Genomic DNA, 19,666 nt, shown 5'->3' with positions numbered 1-19,666 from the left:
CACACAGAAACACAGAAACACACACATAAACACACACAGAAACACACACATACACACACAGAAACACAGAAACACACACATACACACACAGAAACACAGAAACACACACATACACACACACACAGAAACACACATATACACACACAGAAACACAGAAACACACACATACACACACACACAGAAACACACATATACACACACAGAAACACAGAAACACACACATACACACACACACAGAAACACACACATACACACACAGAAACACAGAAACACACACATACACACACACAGAAACACACACATACACACACAGAAACACAGAAACACACACATACACACACACAGAAACACACACATACACACACAGAAACACAGAAACACACACATACACACACACACAGAAACACACATATACACACACAGAAACACAGAAACACACACATATACACACAGAAACACACATATACACACGCAGAAACACATATATATCATTATTGCGGGGGAGTGGTGGCGCAGTAGTTAGCGAACTGCTGTTGAACTTCGTGATCTAGGTGTCATCAGTACAGCAAACTCTGGACCGGGTTCGACCCTTCTGGGTGCAATCAGCATTGTTAGGCTCGTTAAACAAATGCTGCTGGATTAACCAGATGCTATTGGCAAGGGCGCTCCAAATAAACCCCCCGGAGTTGCTTGTTTGAACAAATGCTGCTCTGATATAATGTAGACGTGGAAAGCCAATAGGCCGATGGACTTATGTATGTGTACAGTTTTTTTCGGAAAGACAGATCGGGGTTTGTGATTTTGCATATGCTTTGAGTCGGTATCTGCTGCTCATTTGCAGGCCAGTTGGGTTAAATCAGCGTGGGAGCGGAGCTTCCCGTTCTCACGCAGCTACTGAGTTAATTGGCGTCTAATTAACACCACCCTGAACAGGGCGCGGCTACGCATGGGAGCTTTGACGTCGCACAGGAGACGGACACGCGAGAGAGGCTCGCGGGGAGACAAAGGAGGCGCGCATAGCCTGAACGACGATGTGGCGGGACTTTGGGGAGTATCTGCTACTTGTAGCGAAGAGCCGTGGTCTGCTTGGATAAACAGTGAGTCGCTTAGACTGGCGAGCGAGCGAGTGAGTCTGAGATGTTTCGTCTGTATCGCCTGAATTGTAAGCACCGTACGGCGTTCCGGATGTGCTGGTCTAGCCAAGCATCAATCGGAATGCGTCCGCCGCTCGACATATCTCGGAAGCTGAGCGGGGTTGAGCCTGGATAGCGCTTAGATGGGTGACCATCACCACGCGAGGCAACGTTGTCAGTTGAAGTATCCACTGTTGTATCGTGCTATGCTCTAACCGTCTAACGTCTATGCTCCCCGCATTCACAAACCCACGGTGGTCACATATTCGTTCCGTGACCATTTCGGCCCTCGTCCAGCAGTGGATTAGCACGTGCGCGCGTGTCGCACGCACACACGTGTCGCACGCACACACGTGTCGCACGCACACACGTGTCGCACGCACACACGTGTCGCACGCACACACGTGTCGCACGCACACACGTGTCGCACGCACACACGTGTCGCACGCACACACGTGTCGCACGCACACACGTGTCGCACGCACACACGTGTCGCACGCACACACGTGTCGCACGCACACACGTGTCGCACGCACACACGTGTCGCACGCACACACGTGTCGCACGCACACACGTGTCGCACGCACACACGTGTCGCACGCACACACGTGTCGCACGCACACACGTGTCGCACGCACACACGTGTCGCACGCACACACGTGTCGCACGCACACACGTGTCGCACGCACACACGTGTCGCACGCACACACGTGTCGCACGCACACACGTGTCGCACGCACACACGTGTCGCACGCACACACGTGTCGTCAAGTTGAGACATCTCCACATGGGGAAGCTGTAGAAGCGATCGGTGCACCACCCGCTGTCGGAAAACGGCATCTCGGAAGTTGATCTCACAGCACTACTTCTGAGTTGCGCGTTCAATGCATCGACACGAGGAGAAGGCGGGCTATCACAATATGTATTTACATTGGACTCTAGTATCCTGGACTCCAGTATAAATACATATTATGATAGCCCGCGTGCTCCAGTAACTGGAGGAATCCGATGAGCTATGGAGTTATTTTTCACTGATGTCTAGGACACGCAAGAGAGCGATTCGCCTGACGTCAGTCAAGTTCGAAAGTTCGACTTCTAAGCGTTGTGCTGAGCCGACGGGAGTTGGCAGACCACCCTTGGACGATGCAGTTTGTTCTGCACTCGTTGGTGACCGGTCTAGACCATCGGCTCAATCGGTCTGCACGAGTCTATGCAGGGGTGTCTAAGGGACTCTACGGGTCTCAAGGAATACCATTGGGTCTCTGTGGGAATCTATGGGTCTTTATGTCAGTCTATGGGTCTCTGTGGGAATATATGGGTCTCTATTTAAGTCATTGGTCACAGTGCTGAGATAATTAACTCGCCGCACCTGAGAACCCGGTTTAATTACAACTCGGTCTATGTGAGTCTATGGGTCTCTATATTCAGTCTATGGGCCTCTATGTGAGTCTATGGGTCTCTATATTCAGTCTATGGGTCTCTATATTGAGTCTATGGGTTTCTATGTGAGTCTATGAGTCTCTATATTCAGTCTATGGGTCTCTATGTGAGTCTATGGGTCTCTATATTCAGTCTATGGGTCTCTATATTCAGTCTATGGGTCTCTATGTGAGTCTATGGGTCTCTGTGTGAGTCTATGGATCTCTATGTGAGTCTATGGATCTCTGTGTTAAGTCTATGGGTCTCTATATGGGTCTATTGGACCATATGCGAGTCTATGGATATATCTTAATCTATGGGCTCTAATGAGTCTATGGGTCTCTGTGTAAGTCTTTGGGTCTTTATGTGAGTCTACGGGTCTCTATGTGAGTCTATGGGTCTCTGTGTGAGTCTATGGGTCTCTATGTGAGTCTATGGGTCTCTGTGTGAGTCTATGGGTCTCTATGTGAGTCTATGGGTCTCTATGTGAGTCTATGGGTCTCTAATGAGTCTATGGGTCTCTGTGTGAGTCTATGGGTCTTTATGTGAGTCTACGGAGCTCTATGTGAGTCTATGGGTCTCTGTGTGAGTCTATGGGTCTCTATGGGAGTCTATGGGTCTCTATGTGAGTCTATGGGTCTCTATGCGAGTCACTGATTACCGGGCTGAGACCATCAACTCTCTGCACTTTGAGAGCGCGGTCTCACCACGGCTCATTATATCACCACGCCTCACTCACTACTACAATGGCAATCAGATCACGCAGCCTCTAGAGGTTCGTCAACATTGCCAAGATGATCATAATAAACCAATACGGAATTACGAAGTGTGGGTTGACTGGAGTGAATGAGTTAATAACTGAATTAATGATTTAGCGGCTGAGCAAATGAGTCAATGGCTGAGTGAATGAGCTGGTGGCCAAGCAAACGAGTTGGTGACTGAACTAATTAATTATTCGGTAGTGAGTTACTGAATTAATGAGTTGAGCAACTGGTTTATTGAATAAATGCTAAGCTAGCGAATGCGCGAGCGCGTGAGCTAGTGATTGAAGGGCGGATAAATCGCTGAACGGATACACCAGTACTGTAAAGGAGCCGGTGGCTGAAAGAACTACTGAATGAGTGAATGGATGAGCGGCGAGTCGCTGACATTCCGCGCCTATCGAGACGCGCTTCGTAGCATCAGCTGCCGCCGCGCGCGGGATGGGTGCCAGGAGCCCAGAATGCGGGGTTCGGAGAGGGGATAAGCCGGGAGTCAAGGGGGTAGCGGAGGGGAGGGAGGGGACGGAGGGAAGGGAGGGAGAGAGGAGCCCCAACATCTGCTCCTCAGCCACGGTTCTTAACCTTCACCATAGACACACAAAGACAAAGGTCCCCCGTGTAGCTTTTGGCAGACTGACGGGGCAAGTGCTGTTAGCGAGCACCTATGAAGGCAGGCACAGCACAATCATGGGGTGTGGGTGGTCAACACCGCGCCCAGCCGCCTTTGTCTCCCGAGTGGCGATGTGTGCACATCGCACCAGGTACTCGTTTGAGGCTGAGTGGACCGATGGGACGCCCAGGACCGGTTCAGATAATCGTCACCGGTGTTGGTGGCCGTGAGCCGGAATGGAACTCGGGTGGCTGGGCTCGCAGCGCAGCGCGCAGGTCGCGTCTGCTGGGGCAGAGTGTGGGGAGCTCCCACCTCTTCCCAGTCGTCTGGGCCAGCGTGGAACAGGCGGCCACATGGCTCTCTCTGGGGCTTTCTCCAGTCGAGGTCCCTTCCGCCGGAAGCGAGCAATTGCAGGGGCTGCGCCTTTACCGTTTAACTTTCACTGCCCAGTCCGCGGGGTGAAGTACACAATCTGGAGAGACAAAGGTGGTGGCACCCCCCCCCCCTCAACACCCCCCCCCTCAACACCCCCCCATGCCCCTTCCCCCTCCCCTAACCCAACCCCTCCCTTCCAACGCAACGTGCGCTCACCAACAACGTCAAGCCCGACAGTGGATAAAGCAGCCACGGTAACAACAACAAGGGAGGCTTTGTTTCCCCCCCTGTCCCCCCCACCCCGTCTCCCCCCCTGTCCCCCCCTGTCTCCCCCACCCCCCCCGGGGCTCCTGGCTGTAAAGAGTTTTTTTTTCCGCCGGGAGTCGCGGTCACACGGAGGCCTGGGAAGCGGTAAGAGTCGGTGAGTGAATGAGCGAGTCACGGGAACGGTGAGTGAATGAGCGAGCGAGTCACGGGAACGGTGAGTGAATGAGCGAGCGAGTCACGGGAACGGTGAGTGAATGAGCGAGCGAGTCACGGGAACGGTGAGTGAATGAGCGAGCGAGTCAAGGAAATGGTGAGTGAATGAGCGAGCGAGTCACGGGAACGGTGAGTGAATGAGCGAGCGAGTCACGGGAACGGTGAGTGCAAAGCGTGACTTGAATGAGTGAGGGGTGAGTTGCTGGGTCAATCACCGGATGAGCGAATGGTTGAGTGAATGATTGACGGGAATGATATGAGTGAATCAGAGGAATATGTGAGCACATGACCGAATAAATATATTTTTTAACGGGCGAGTCAATCGCTGAATGACTGAATGCGTGGGTAATGCTTTAGTGAGTGAATGAGTGAATGAATTACCGAGTGGTGAGTTCATGACGAGTAAATACATTCATGAGATAGTGACGATGCGAATGAATGAGTAACTAGTGAGTTAATGAGTGAATGTGAGGTTGGGTTGTGAGTGACCGGACGAATTGTTTGGCGATTTATCGCTCACGATTAATAAAAAAATACAACACATTCTTCAATAATACCGTGTGTCACATTCGAAGGAAAAGTATATGATAGGCGACGTTTCGGGTTACGGCCCTTCTTCCTAACACATACATGGTGAAGAGTCGTTGCCCGTAATTCCACCAATTATGTATATTGTTCCGTGTATGGCCACACACACAGAGAGTTGTGATTGACGGTAACGTTCTGCACGTCATTGTTGACTGCCCTTGTTGCACCAGTGTGTAGGGGATAGTTTGTAGGGGATGGTGTGTAGGGGATGGTGTGTAGGGGATAGTTTGTAGGGGATAGTGTGTAGGGGATAGTGTGTAGGGGATAGTTTGTAGGGGATAGTGTGTAGGGGATAGTGTATAGGGGATAGTTTGTAGGAGATAGTGTGTAGGAGATAGTGTGTAGGGGATAGTGTGTAGGGGGCAGTGTGTAGGGGATAGTGTGTAGGGGATAGTGTGTAGGGGGTAGAGAGTAGTGGATAATGTGTAGGGGATAGTGTGTAGGGGGTAGAGAGTAGGGGGTAGTGCGTAGGGGATATTGTGTAGGGGATAGTGTGTAGGAGATAGAGAGTAGGGAACAGTGTGTAGGGGATAGTGTGTAGGGGATAGTGTGTAGGGGGTAGAGAGTAGGGGATAGTGTGTAGGGGATAGTGTGTAGGAGATAGTGTGTAGGGGATAGTGTGTAGGGGACAGTGTGTAGGGGTAGAGAGTAGGGGATAGTGTGTAGGGGATAGTGTGTAGGAGATAGTGTGTAGGAGATAGTGTGTAGGGGTTAGAGAGTAGGGGATAGTGTGTAGGGGATAGTGTGTAGGGGATAGAGAGTAGGGGATAGTGTGTAGGGGATAGTGTGTAGGGGATAGTGTGTAGGGGGTAGAGAGTAGTGGATAATGTTTAGGGGATAGTGTGTAGGGGGTAGAGAGTAGGGGGTAGTGCGTAGGGGATATTGTGTAGGGGATAGAGAGTAGGGGATAATGTGTAGAGGATAGTGTGTAGGGAAGATTGTGTAGGGGATATTGTGTAGTAAGGGTGAGTGTGTAGTAGGAATGCGTGTGTATTAGGGGTGAGTGTGTAGTAGGGGTGAGTGTGTATTAGGGGTGAGTGTGTAGTAGGGGTGAGTGTGTAGTAGGGGTGAGTGTGTATTAAGGGTGAGTGTGTAGTAGGGGTGAGTGTGTATTAGGGGTGAGTGTGTAGTAGGGGTGAGTGTGTAGTAGGGGTGAGTGTGTATTAGGGGTGAGCGTGTAGTAGGGGTGAGTGTGTAGTAGGGGTGAGTGTGTATTAGGGGTGAGTGTGTAGTAGGGGTGAGTGTGTAGTAGGGGTGAGTGTGTATTAAGGGTGAGTGTTTAGTAGGGGTGAGTGTGTAGTAGGGGTGAGTGTGTAGTAGGGGTGAGTGTGTAGTAGGGGTGAGAGTCTAGTGGGGGTGAGTGTGTAGTGCGGGTGAGTGTGTAGTGGGGGTGAGTGTGTAGTGGGGGTGAGTGTGTAGTAAGGGTGAGTGTGTAGTGGGGGTGAGTGCGTAGTGGGGGTGAGTGTGTAGTAAGGGTGAGTGTGTAGTGAGGGTGAGTGCGTAGTGGGGGTGAGTGTGTAGTGGGGGTGAGTGTGTAGTGGGGGTGAGTGTGTAGTGGGGGTGAGTGTGTAGTAGGGGTGAGTGTGTAGTAGGGGTGAGTGTGTAGTGGGGGTGAGTGTGTAGTGGGGGTGAGTGTGTAGTGGGGGTGAGTGTGTAGTGGGGGTGAGTGTGTAGTGGGGGTGAGTGTGTAGTGGGGGTGAGTGTGTAGTGGGGGTGAGTGTGTAGTAGGGGTGAGTGTGTAGTGAGGGTGAGTGCGTAGTGGGGGTGAGTGTGTAGTGGGGGTGAGTGTGTAGTGGGGGTGAGTGTGTAGTGGGGGTGAGTGTGTAGTGGGGGTGAGTGTGTAGTGGGGGTGAGTGTGTAGTGGGGGTGAGTGTGTAGTGGGGGTGAGTGTGTAGTAGGGGTGAGTGTGTAGTAGGGGTGAGTGTGTAGTGGGGGTGAGTGTGTAGTAGGGGTGAGTGTGTAGTAGGGGTGAGTGTGTAGTGGGGGTAAGTGTGTAGTGGGGGTGAGTGTGTAGTGGGGGTGAGTGTGTAGTGGGGGTGAGTGTGTAGTAGGGGTGAGTGTGTAGTGGGGGTGAGTGTGTAGTGGGGGTGAGTGTGTAGTAGGGGTGAGTGTGTAGTGGGGGTGAGTGTGTAGTGGGGGTGAGTGTGTAGTGGGGGTGAGTGTGTAGTGGGGGTGAGTGTGTAGTAGGGGTGAGTGTGTAGTAGGGGTGAGTGTGTAGTAAGGGTGAGTGTGTAGTGAGGGTGAGTGCGTAGTGAGGGTGAGTGTGTAGTAGGGGTGAGTGTGTAGTGGGGGTGAGTGTGTAGTGAGGGTGAGTGTGTAGTAGGGGTGAGTGTGTAGTAGGGGTGAGTGTGTAGTGGGGGTGAGTGTGTAGTGGGGGTGAGTGTGTAGTGGGGGTGAGTGTGTAGTGGGGGTGAGTGTGTAGTGAGGGTGAGTGTGTAGTGAGGGTGAGTGTGTAGTGGGGGTGAGTGTGTAGTGAGGGTGAGTGTGTAGTGGGGGTGAGTGTGTAGTAGGGTGAGTGTGTAGTGGGGTGAGTGTGTAGTGGGGGTGAGTGTGTAGTGGGGGTGAGTGTGTAGTGGGGGTGAGTGTGTAGTAGGGGTGAGTGTGTAGTAGGGGTGAGTGTGTAGTAAGGGTGAGTGTGTAGTGAGGGTGAGTGCGTAGTGAGGGTGAGTGTGTAGTAGGGGTGAGTGTGTAGTGGGGGTGAGTGTGTAGTGAGGGTGAGTGTGTAGTAGGGGTGAGTGTGTAGTAGGGGTGAGTGTGTAGTGGGGGTGAGTGTGTAGTGGGGGTGAGTGTGTAGTGGGGGTGAGTGTGTAGTGGGGGTGAGTGTGTAGTAGGGGTGAGTGTGTAGTAAGGGTGAGTGTGTAGTGAGGGTGAGTGCGTAGTGAGGGTGAGTGTGTAGTAGGGGTGAGTGTGTAGTGGGGGTGAGTGTGTAGTGAGGGTGAGTGTGTAGTAGGGGTGAGTGTGTAGTAGGGGTGAGTGTGTAGTGGGGGTGAGTGTGTAGTGGGGGTGAGTGTGTAGTGGGGTGAGTGTGTAGTGGGGGTGAGTGTGTAGTGAGGGTGAGTGTGTAGTGGGGGTGAGTGTGTAGTAGGGTGAGTGTGTAGTGGGGTGAGTGTGTAGTGGGGGTGAGTGTGTAGTGGGGGTGAGTGTGTAGTGGGGGTGAGTGTGTAGTAGGGGTGAGTGTGTAGTAGGGGTGAGTGTGTAGTAAGGGTGAGTGTGTAGTGAGGGTGAGTGCGTAGTGAGGGTGAGTGTGTAGTAGGGGTGAGTGTGTAGTGGGGGTGAGTGTGTAGTGAGGGTGAGTGTGTAGTAGGGGTGAGTGTGTAGTGGGGGTGAGTGTGTAGTGGGGGTGAGTGTGTAGTGAGGGTGAGTGTGTAGTGAGGGTGAGTGTGTAGTGGGGGTGAGTGTGTAGTGAGGGTGAGTGTGTAGTGGGGGTGAGTGTGTAGTAGGGTGAGTGTGTAGTGGGGTGAGTGTGTAGTGGGGGATAGTGTGTAGGGGAGTCTCTCCCTAGCCTGGCGTGATCTGGGGAGGTGTGCGAGGGGGATGGCGTTGTCAGGAAGAGAGGCGCGGCCACTGTTGAAGGAGGAGGAGGACGAGGAGATGAGCATCACTCACCCCATGGGGTCTTCTCTTCTCTCATTACCCTTCTAAAAGCAGCCGGGTTGCGGGAGTGGGGGTGGGGGCCAGTTGGGGGATGGGGAACAACATTGTGAGTGGTGCGGTGGTGGTGGTGTAGGGGATGGTGGTGGTGGTGTAGGGGATGGTGGTGGTGGAGGGGATGGGTGCGGTGGTGGTGGTGAAGGGGGTGGTGGTGGTGTAGGGGATGGTGGTGGTGGTGGAGGGGATGGGTGCGGTGGTGGTAGTGTAGGGGATGGTGGTGGTGGTGTAGGGGATGGTGGTGGTTGTGCAGGGGATGGGTGCGGTGGTGGTGGTGTAGGGGATGGTGGTGGTGGTGGAGGGGATGGTGGTGGTGGTGTAGGGGATGGTGGTGGTGGTGTAGGGGATGGTGGTGGTGGTGTAGGAGATGGTGGTGGTGGTGGTGGAGGGGATGGGTGCGGTGGTGGTGGTGTAGGGGATGGTGATGGTGGTGTAGGGGATGGTGGTGGTGGTGTAGTAGGGGATGGTGGTGGTGGTGTAGGGGATGGTGGTGGTTGCGTTGGGGCGCCTGCGTCTCCGCTTTGGCTGGACGCGATGCGTCTGAGCTGGAATGCCCGCACGGCTAATTGAATTAACGGGAAGACCCATCGATTGAATTTGTTTCATTCGTTTTGATGTGAAACATAAAGAGGACGAGTTTACTTTGTCTGTGTTCTCTCGCGTGTTGCTGTCCTTCTCCTGGCTTTCACATTAACGATTCTGGTCACGTTCCCGACATGCAGACATAAAAAGGCAAAGATCGCCCATAAAGTCTCAACAAACTTTTGGGGGCAAGTGCTGTTAGCGAGCACCTACGACGGCCGGCGCGGCACGCGAGGGGGTGGGTGGCCACCACCTTGCCTGGCCGCCTTTGTTTTTCTCTCGTGTAGATGTTTACCATGTAGCCATTTGAAGCTGAGTCGACCTAGGGACAGACCGGAACACACACATCAGGTGGACCCAAAACTCGCACACCTCCTGCCTTTCACATTCCCCCTTCCTCCTCCTCCTTCTCCTTGAAGAAACCGCTGGACACCATCGTCAACCGCATCAGCAACATCGTGAACCGCATCAGAAACATCGTCAACAGGAGGCCGATGCGAGACGTCGTGCAGTGCTCCGAAACGTCGGACACGCGCGGCACTACCCGAGCACGCAAGTTGGACCCCCTTGCGTGGCACGGAAACGTTCCAGCCCAGGCGATCACACAGCGCAAAACAAATCTGACGGCTCTCCATCGCGACCTTGAAGACCCGGCGTGGTGCAACACGCTGCAACACGCAAGTGACGGGTCCGCCGCTGGCTTCCCGGTGTTCCCAGCGGAGCCGGGGCCTTTGTCGCGAGCGAGCGGCACGGGGCGAGGACCCCCACGCGAGAATCAGCGGCTGCACGGGCCGACGGGTTTCCGGTTACCGGGGAGATTAATTAATTATTCAAAGAGAGGGGCTCCCGTGTCCTCGCGAGAAAGAGAGAGAGGAGACGCGTGGCGGTGGTGGTGGCGGGGGGGGTCTCATCCTCTTCTGCGCTGCGCTCCCATCGCTTTACGCAGCGGCGAACTCGTGACACTGCGGGACAAACATCCACTCGGGGCCCCGCTCCGTCTCTGATCGTCGTGGCGAGTTTTGTTTTGTGCCCTGGAAGATCGCGGCAGTAAACGAGCGTGGCCGCCTCTAATGCTGCTGCTGAACGCGAACTCCACTCCGTTCGCGTAGCCGTGGCACGTGAGTCGCTGCTGTCGCTGTTGCTGTGTTAAAGCGTTAACCCTTGCGCGTCGCTCCCAGCGTGGGTTAATTTTATTCGCGTTTCTATCTCTTTGTTCCTATATACAGTACGCACATGTTGTCTGCGTGTGTGTGTGTGCTTCATAGGTGATACTCTCTAACAGCGCTTGTCCCAAGAGTCTGTTAAGGCTATACGGGTGGGGATTCTTTGTCTTTGTCTGTGCTTCAGGGCTTCATTTCAAAACTCGATGTTTTCCAGAACGCTGGCTGCCGTGGAGTAGGGATGGTCGGCGTAAGGCACTACCACTAGAGTACAAGGCAAAGTAACAAGGTTTCACCTATCTATAAACAGGTCCCTGCAGGGTGGGCTGGTAGGACAAGTCTCTGCGCTGTCTATTGCTGATTTTACACCCAACAGCACGACATTTCACTTCGTTAAAGTATTGAAAGTGGACGGACGGACGGACACATTAATCTATTGCAGGCTGGTACACTCAGTTTACAACTTCGTTCCTACCAGTATAATATCATGATATTATATTAATTTACCTGCCTATATTTTACACTCTATCAAAGTATCGCGTGGACCAAGTGTAAGCTCACCACGATAATGGTTTAACACAACTCGGATCTCGGTGCAGCCTCGAGTTCGATGGCTTTTAGATGTTGCGAGATTAGCCGAGTGATTGATTGATGATTGTTTGATAGCTTATTTATTTAGTGATCTCCTATCTGGGCGGAAGGGGGGGGGGTAATGGTGAGAGCCTCACCAGTAGCGCACGTGGCAGCTGCCGGGAGATGCTGGCATCGTCCCTCGCTGCGGATGTCATCAGTCAGCCTCTCTTAGCTTCTCTTAGCTTGGATAAAAAAATATATAGAGAGAATAAATGAATAACATGTATTGTTGGCGCCCTTGTGGGAGAACACGACGAATAAAGTCGCTCAGCCTGGGGAGACTCCAGTGCATTCAGAAGGCAGCTGCTGGCGTCCTGACACCATTGGCTCATAACCTTTACTGGAGCCTCGCACCCCTTTGTTTCTCAATAGCTAAAGCGATGTAGAATGTCAATAACTACATAGGGGTTGATGAAACAAAGTAAGTTGTTACGTGCCCGTGCTTATTTTTTTGTTTCGATTATTTACCTTCTAAAAAAAAAGTTCTGGCCATGTCTCGCACCCCCAGAAAGTGCATCTCGAAACCCCCAGGGGTGCAGCGTGCACCCCCTGGTTAAGAAGAGGAACCACTGACTTACACGCACGCCGATTTGGAGCACATCACACACCTACTCTCTTGCATGCGTTTCTGTATGTTTGTTGAACTTCTTTCGCACCGTACGTAGCCAATCGTGCATTGGCTACCAGTGAAGTTTCGAGTGGACTATAAGATCCCGCTGCTGCTGACCTACAAGGCACTCAATAATGGGTGAGCCCCAAAATATCGACAGGAACAGATCCGTGTTGACGCTCTAACAAGGTCCCTGAGATCTTGGGATCCCCCTCTTCTAAGGACTCCGAGGTCAAGGCTCTGTCTGTGGACTCATCGGGTTGTTGCTAAGTGCAGCAGCCAAGCTTTGGAAGAACGCTTTGCCTTGGCTAATAAGACGATCAGAGTCGTTAATATAAATGTAAGTCTGTCACGAACCCAACTCTTTCGGTGTAACTTGGAGCGTCTGTTGCGAATGAAATCGGTGCAGCAGGGGTTAGGGAAGACGTCGAGTTGAGGTGGTTAAGTGGGCTCTGGGCGGGACGCGTCACGGCGAGAGGGGGTGGTCGAGATTGGCGACGGAGTGGCTGCCAAAGGATGGAAGGCGCTTGGGAGGACGCCCACCGCGGAGATGGAGCGATGACAATCCGCTCGTGTGCGCAGGCGTTAGGTGGATCGTTCGCATCGCAGGATCGTAAGAGATGTCGACTGCTTGAGCAGGCCTTCATTCAGCAGTGGATTGATCATGACTCACGATGACGTGACAGCCACTCCGTCGCAGATGCGATGAAGCGAAATACATCATCATCATCTTGCATGCAGGCGCCACAATCCTGACTGCTACAGCTGCTGCTGCGGCTGCCACCAATCATGACGTTGTTGATGATGATCCTGTTGTTGGTGATGATTCTGTTGTTGATAATGATGATGCTGTTGTTGATGATAATGATGCTGTTGTTGACGATATTATAATAACAACGACAATGACGATGACGACGCTGAAAGCAACAACAACAACCCCTTTTATTCACACGGAAAAAAAGTATCCCACTCAATTTTTTTTCACGCGTCTTTATGCGATTCCCTGTGTGTCTCTCTCTCTGCTTCTCGTGTTTTGGAGGTCGAGCCCTCTGTACCCAACAAAGCCCTCTCCTCACCCCACAACGATCTCGTTCAGATGATGCTCCACGTGTGGATGTGTGTGTGTGTATATATATATCTCCACGATGAATAGGGATATGTAAATGAACAGGATCACTCCACGCGGCGCTTTGCGAAATGGACGCATCGCGTGTAAAACAAAAGATCCCACACACTCCGCGCGCGAGCACCGCGCACAATGCCAGATCCTGAATGGGATAGAAGCGGCGCGGAGGTGGCTGCGTGACCTCCCCCGTGACCTCCCCCATGACCTCCCCCGTGAAAGAGAAATCAAATCGTCACCTAAATCAGGCGCCTGCGCCGCGTCGCTCGGGAAAAAAAAAACACACAATTCATAACGATAATTGTCACAATAATTATAATATTAATAGTCGTATTAATAGTATACGATCGTCAGTAAATACAAGGCAATGGGAGGGGGGGTGTGGGGGGGGCAGGAGTGGGGGGAGGTGGAATGGTGATGGGGGAATGAGAGGAAACATCGTGATTTGATTGTAAATTAATCATTTTTATGCAAACAATGTTGAGTTTAATCCACACTCTTCTGTACTCCCGTTGTCTGTGGCCCTCTGTACGCGACCCGGGTATCGAGCGGCCCGCGGCTGAATATAGATGCGGGGCGTGTGGTCGTGCGTGCGGGTGAGCGTGCGGGTGAGCATATCGGTGAGCATGCAGGTGAGCGTGCGGGTGAGCGTGCGGGTGAGCGTGTGGGTGAGCGTGCGGGTGAGCGTGCTGGTGAGCGTGCGGGTGAGCGTGCGGGTGAGCGTGCGGGTGAGCATATCGGTGAGCATGCAGGTGAGCGTGCGGGTGAGCGTGCGGGTGAGCGTGCGGGTGAGCGTGCGGGTGAGCGTGCCGGTGAGCATGCGGGTGAGTGGTGGATGTGTGGGAGGGTGGATGGTTGGAGTGTGTTGTAGTGACTGTTGGGTGGTTGGTGGTGGTGGCCAAGGTGTTGGTGAGTCGTGGTGATGGCCAGGGGGCGGTGGTGGTGGTGGTGAGGAATTGAAGATGGTAGAAGGTTGGTCGGTGAGGTGTCAGTGGTGGTGGATTGAGAGTGGAGGTGGTGGTCGTGGTGTTTACCGTGAATATTGGTGGTGGTGGTGGATTGCGATAGTAGGTGATCCGAGAGCGATCGGTGGTGTTGGTGCTGGCAGTGATAGGGAGCGGTGGCGCAGCGATTAGCGCGATGTGCTACGAACCCGGTGACTTAAGTTCGATTCCCACTCAAAACCAACACCAGTGGCGATTATTTGAACCGATTCTGGGTTTTCTCTAGTTCGACTCAGCCTCAAATGAGTACCTGGTGTGATGTGTAAACATCGCTACTTGGAAGACAAAAGCGGCTGGGCGTGGTGCTGGCCACCCACCTCCTCGTGTGTCATTCCGACCTTCATGAGTGCTCACGAACAGCACTTGCCCCAACAGTCTGTGAAAGCTATACTGGTGATATTTGTCTTTGGTAGTGAGTAAGTGGTTGTGCTAATTGTGGTGACCAGCGGTTGGTTGGTTGTTGTTTATTATATGAGTTACGTATTTTGAACAAAAACACGCCCTGACAGCTTCCACTTTATGCAGTCCTCAACTCACTCAAGACTCTGCACCCTCACCCACGCTTCAGTCACCACAGAATTTAGATATGAATTACAAATTACGTTAAATGCGCTTTCCTTGATTACCAACCAGTCATGGAAATCTCTTTGTGTTGGTGGGCAGCTGCCTGGACCCGAACCCAGGTCTCAGGAGATGCCAACGCGGGGCATCGGTGCCACCTCAGGTAGCAAACAACCTCAGCCGCACCGATCTATTGACACGGCTAACACGAGGGAAGTTCTCGGTAAACCCGACTCGTGTCAAGTTCTTATCTGATGATAATCCACTGCCAGTGGCCGCGCAGAGACATCGTAGCCGCGGCCGAGATGCCACCACGGCCGTGACGAGGGAGATGCCCTGTCGTTGCAGGCACGGGGGGGATGGGGGTTGGGAAGGGGGTCGAGAGGGCCCCCTCGGAGGCGAGCCCCATTCGCCAGTGGCTCGCGGAGCTGCGCGTGGAGACGCAGGCGGAGGCGATGGCCACGATGGACGGGAAGGCGCTGGGCGGAGACGGCACCCGGAGCTGGGAGGATGGGGACATCCAGGCGGGTCAGTAGCCATCGTCATCAGTAGTAGCAAATTTATCAGCAGCAGTAGTAGCACTGAATTGTGAGCATCTTCGACATCGTCGTCGATATCATTGTTGATATCATAACGGCGGTTATCATCGTCGTCATAATCGTCATTATTGGTATGATTATCATCATGATCATCAGCAGCGGCCGCGCGAGAAGAGCACGTGCGACCACAATGAATGGGAGCGGAACGTTCGATACGCCACGCGTGCCGAACCGCTCACTTCGAGTGACGCTGTAGCCGAGGGGAGTGGGTGGAGGTAATAAACAACGCTCCTGCCTCCTGTCTGTCAATCCACAACTATTAGAGGAGGTGGGGGTGGGGGCTCGCGTCTATTGTCTTTTGTTTACCCCCCACCCACCCCACCTGCCCGGCCCAATTCGGCAAAGTGGGATCGCGAGGGCACGGAATTACCTTCGTGAGTTGTGGTGACCTCGGCTCAACTCACGAGCGCTCCCCCCTCCCTGCCAGCAAATATCACAACAATCTCGGGCGAGATGGAGGAGGAGGGGGGGGGGGTGATGCGGGGTGGAGGGGAGAAGGTTAAGGGGGGGGGGGCGACGTGACGGCAGCGGCGTCACCCCGGGCAGAACCAATCTCAATATTAAGTTGTCTCCATTGTTCTGCTCTTCAATAACCGCGTAATATTCCATTCCCCGAGGAAGAAGAGTTTCACCCAAACTTACCCGTGATCGATTTCTCCCACTGTGACCCGCGGGGATTTAAGAGGAGGGGTCTGGGTGGGGGAGGGAGGGAGGAGGGGAGAGGGGTAGAGGGGATATCTACCCCCTCCCTATCATCCCCACCCCACCACCACTACTGATTGCAACAACAACAACATCATCATTATCATCATCGTTAGATCCTCACGCTAATTGTTTCGTTATAGTCATCAACAATTTCATGTAGACACCTTCGCTATTGGCATAGTCATTGTCTATCTCGTCTTCACGTGGATACATTCACCACCGTCGTCACCTAGTTGTAGTATCGATGGCATCGTCCTTCATTCTCAACGTGGGTGTTTGTCTTCATCTCGAGCTCCATCGATCACCCGGGCGGCTGTCGTCAATGGCATTGCCGCTCGACGGCCTCAACCAGCGGTATCAAATGATGATGATTCATACGAAGAGTGGACAATGATGACGACGATGATCGTGATGCTCAAGGTGTTGATACCATATAAAAAAATTGGATATATAATTTTATATAAAATTGTGAATATATTATTATATATAATTATACATTATAATTATAAATCACTCTATTGTTTCAATACACTATTATAGTGAATTAGTATTGTTACTATGATCATTATTGCATTCATAATACGTTTCCATGTTCTATCTACTGCTCGATGAGGACCTCCCCGCGTCGTTGTCACCCTTTACGGCCTTGTGATGGTGCCACAATCCACGTGACTCCCACACGTGATCTCAACTTATCACAACCGCCGCGAGTTGTCTCGGGCGAGTTGCCTCCTTTTGCTGCCACTCCATCGGTAGTCTCGACCACCGGCCACTATTCATCCCTTCTATCCATGACGTGTCCTGCCAAAGCCGACTTGGAGTGTTTTTTTTATATAAGAAGTCAAAATTGTCTACAGCTTGGTCATGCGCTGTGAATCCACGTGTTCATCTCTCTGTCTCTCGATGTAATTTGCAGGCCCGCATCTTATTCCATACTTCGCACATTTTTCAGTTTTTCTTCCAGATTGTTCGGTAATGTCCACCTTCCTGAACCAATCTTTCAGAGCAAATGATCTGTGGATGCTGCAGCCACGGTGGCAGTGACGCACACACACACACATATATCTGTGTGTGATCCACCAACCCTTGCTGCTACCACAACACGCAGTGTTAGATTACAGACCACGTGCGGCCCCACTCCCCACTCCCCACCCCCTAGGGATTTGCTCCTCAGGGGGTCTCGTCGGGGGCTCGGGCGCGCCCCCCGCGTGCTGCGCGCTCATGCGTCGTGCGCGTCACGTGAGCGCCGAGCTCGCGCGCCTCTTCCGCCGGCTCGAGGGGGCGCGCTCGCACAGACCGGGGGGGGGTCACCACCCCGCCTCCGTGGAGGCCAGCAGGGGAGGGGCCCCGTGGAGGCGCGTGCACGCGGGCGCGCTCCGCCTCGCGTGTCACGCGCGCGCCGCCGTGACGCAAATGCGCGCGACCTCCCCAGCCGCGTCGAGTCAATGCGCCCAGGTGAGTGGGAGAGAGGGGGGAGGGGGAAGCAGGGGGTGAACGAGGAGGATGGCGGGAGGGGGGAGGGAGGTGGGTGAGCAGTAAGCAGCGCCTCGGTTACTGTGATGATGTTAGTGCTGAAGCTGCCGGTGATGGTGCTGGTGAGGATGACGATGATGATGATGATGTTGGTGGTGATGATAATGACGATCCTGACATGGAGTTCATTAAGGGCGTGATGCTGTTATGTAGGTGATAGTGATGGTAATGATGCTGGTGCTCAAGGGATGATGTGTGCGGTAATGATGGTATGGAGATAATGATTGCAATGATGCGAGTGATGATACTACTGATGAGAACGTCATGATGATGGCGATGATAATGGTGATGATGCCATCATGGAGGTAATAATACGAATTATTCTGATATGGTGGTGATAATGATAATGGCATGGAGTTGATTGTGATTTTGGTGTCGCTAACTTGGAGGTGATGATGATGCTGTATGTTTAGGATGAAATTCGCCTCCTGGACTCGTGTCGGAAGCTGGAAAGCCTGGGGCTGAGGTGAGTGAGCCTCACGCCACCAACGAGTCGCCTTGTTTAGAGGCCACCACACGCACTGCCATTAATAATGAGACCACACATCGCCATCGCTTCCTTCCTTCTGCTCGAACCCCGAAGCAGTTGCAAAGTCAGTCCGCGCCATTTAAATGCCTATGGGTGCCACTCCAATGTCCTCCTCCCCCTCCTACCCCTCCTCCTCCTCCCCCTCCTCCATCCTGCACACGTGTCCCACCCGTCACAACCTCCTCCTCGTCTTCTTCCTGTCTTAAAGATGTGCCCGAGAAGGAGGTGCGGATCCCCTAGGGCCCGAGTTGGGTCGCGTCGCCACGCAGGTGGGCAGAGACTTCAGTGGGATGCTCGCCTCGGCACTCACGCACCTGGCGCAGGTGAGGGCGGGGAGTGGAGTGGGGGGGGGGGGGGGGGTCATCGTGACCCCGTGACCCTGCGCATTGTGACTTTAACGCTGGTGTGGAGCTGATGTTGGTGGTCGTCCTAACCTTCCGGTGATGATGATGGTCATGTTCGTGATGATATTATTATGGAGTTGGATTATTATGATGGTGGTGGTAATAGTGGTATGTGGTTGATGCTGCTGATGGTGTTCATACGGATATAATGAAGATGATGACGTTGTTTGTGACGATGTAAGGAGGTGGAAATGAGCGGTACAGGTTAGAGAGGGTGAAAACGGGGATCGATGTAGTTGTGAGCTTGTGTGAGTGAACTTGCTGATAACCGGCACGAACGGTGTCAAGATCGACCTTTGTGGAGGAGGCTCGTGAAGGACGCTGCTACTGGGCAGTTAGAGGCAGTCGCCCTCCAGCAACAACGGAGGGAGGATGAGTGACGCTCAGAACAACGTGTGGAGCGGAGGACGGGTAAAACGCAGAGAGTTGGCACAGTGGGAAGTCCAGGTGGAGCATCTGCGAGTCATCTCAGTAAGTCAACGCACAGCGCCTGGATCCGTCACGTGACGTCCTCCTGCCAGGGAGTCTTCCATGCTTTGCGTAATGCTTTCAAAGCGCACTTAGCCTGGCACAACTTTGGCGATGTCACCGCCACTTAGTGAACGAGATGACTGGCAGATGCACCACCTGCGCTCCCTGCTGTGCCAGCTTGCTTCGTCTTAGCGGCAAGCCGGCGCACGTGCTCCCGGATACCGATCCATTCCTTGGCTGGCGTTCCGTGATTCATCCTCACCATCGGCGCTTATAGCCGTGACGCGTCCTGCCCAATCACACTTTCGTTTCTTTTTTAATAGAACGCGCATCTCTCCGTATATGCATGCGCGCATATATGTGTGTGGCCTTGATAGGTGTACTCTAACAGCACTTGTCCCGACAGTGTTCAGGCTATAAGGGGTTTCTTTGTCATTGGTGTGTGCATAGTGTCACGGTTAGCGCGCTGCGCAGCGAACCCGGCCACCCGAGTTAGATTCCTGCTCACGGCCATCAACACCAGTGACGATTATCTGAATCAGTCCTGGGCTTCCTCTAGGTCGACTCAGCCTCAAATAAGTAGCTGGTGCGGTGTGTAAAACATCCCCACTGGGGAGACAAAGGCGACCGGGCGTGGTGCTGGCGCTCCACCTCTCTCGTGTGCCGTGCCGGCCGTGATAGATGCTCGCCTACAGCACTTGTTCCAACAGTACGCTAAGGCTATATGTGGGATCTTTG

At 53.1% G+C, this 19,666-nt stretch overlaps 1 protein-coding gene across 1 annotated transcript in view; it reads left to right on the top strand.

The window, feature by feature from the left end:
* Window positions 1-4,663: 4,663 nt before the first annotated feature.
* The window catches only part of INSC (INSC spindle orientation adaptor protein), a 39,734-nt gene continuing 24,731 nt past the window's right edge, over window positions 4,664-19,666 (top strand). Inside the window, exons 1-5 of the mRNA XM_032960173.2 lie at window positions 4,664-4,709; window positions 15,036-15,215; window positions 17,151-17,446; window positions 17,938-17,990; window positions 18,262-18,376. Coding sequence (XP_032816064.2) covers window positions 15,047-15,215; window positions 17,151-17,446; window positions 17,938-17,990; window positions 18,262-18,376 — 633 coding nt within the window. The 5' untranslated portion in view covers window positions 4,664-4,709; window positions 15,036-15,046. The remainder of the gene's footprint in view (window positions 4,710-15,035; window positions 15,216-17,150; window positions 17,447-17,937; window positions 17,991-18,261; window positions 18,377-19,666) is intronic.

Source organism: Petromyzon marinus, chromosome 24 (genome assembly GCF_048934315.1).
Source record: "Petromyzon marinus isolate PM22_M1 ecotype Great Lakes invasive population chromosome 24, UKy_Petmar_22M1.pri1.0, whole genome shotgun sequence".
Lineage (NCBI taxonomy): Eukaryota > Metazoa > Chordata > Hyperoartia > Petromyzontiformes > Petromyzontidae > Petromyzon > Petromyzon marinus.
The sequence above is the reverse complement of the archived record's forward strand: the minus strand, read 5'-3'. Positions and strand labels throughout refer to the sequence as shown.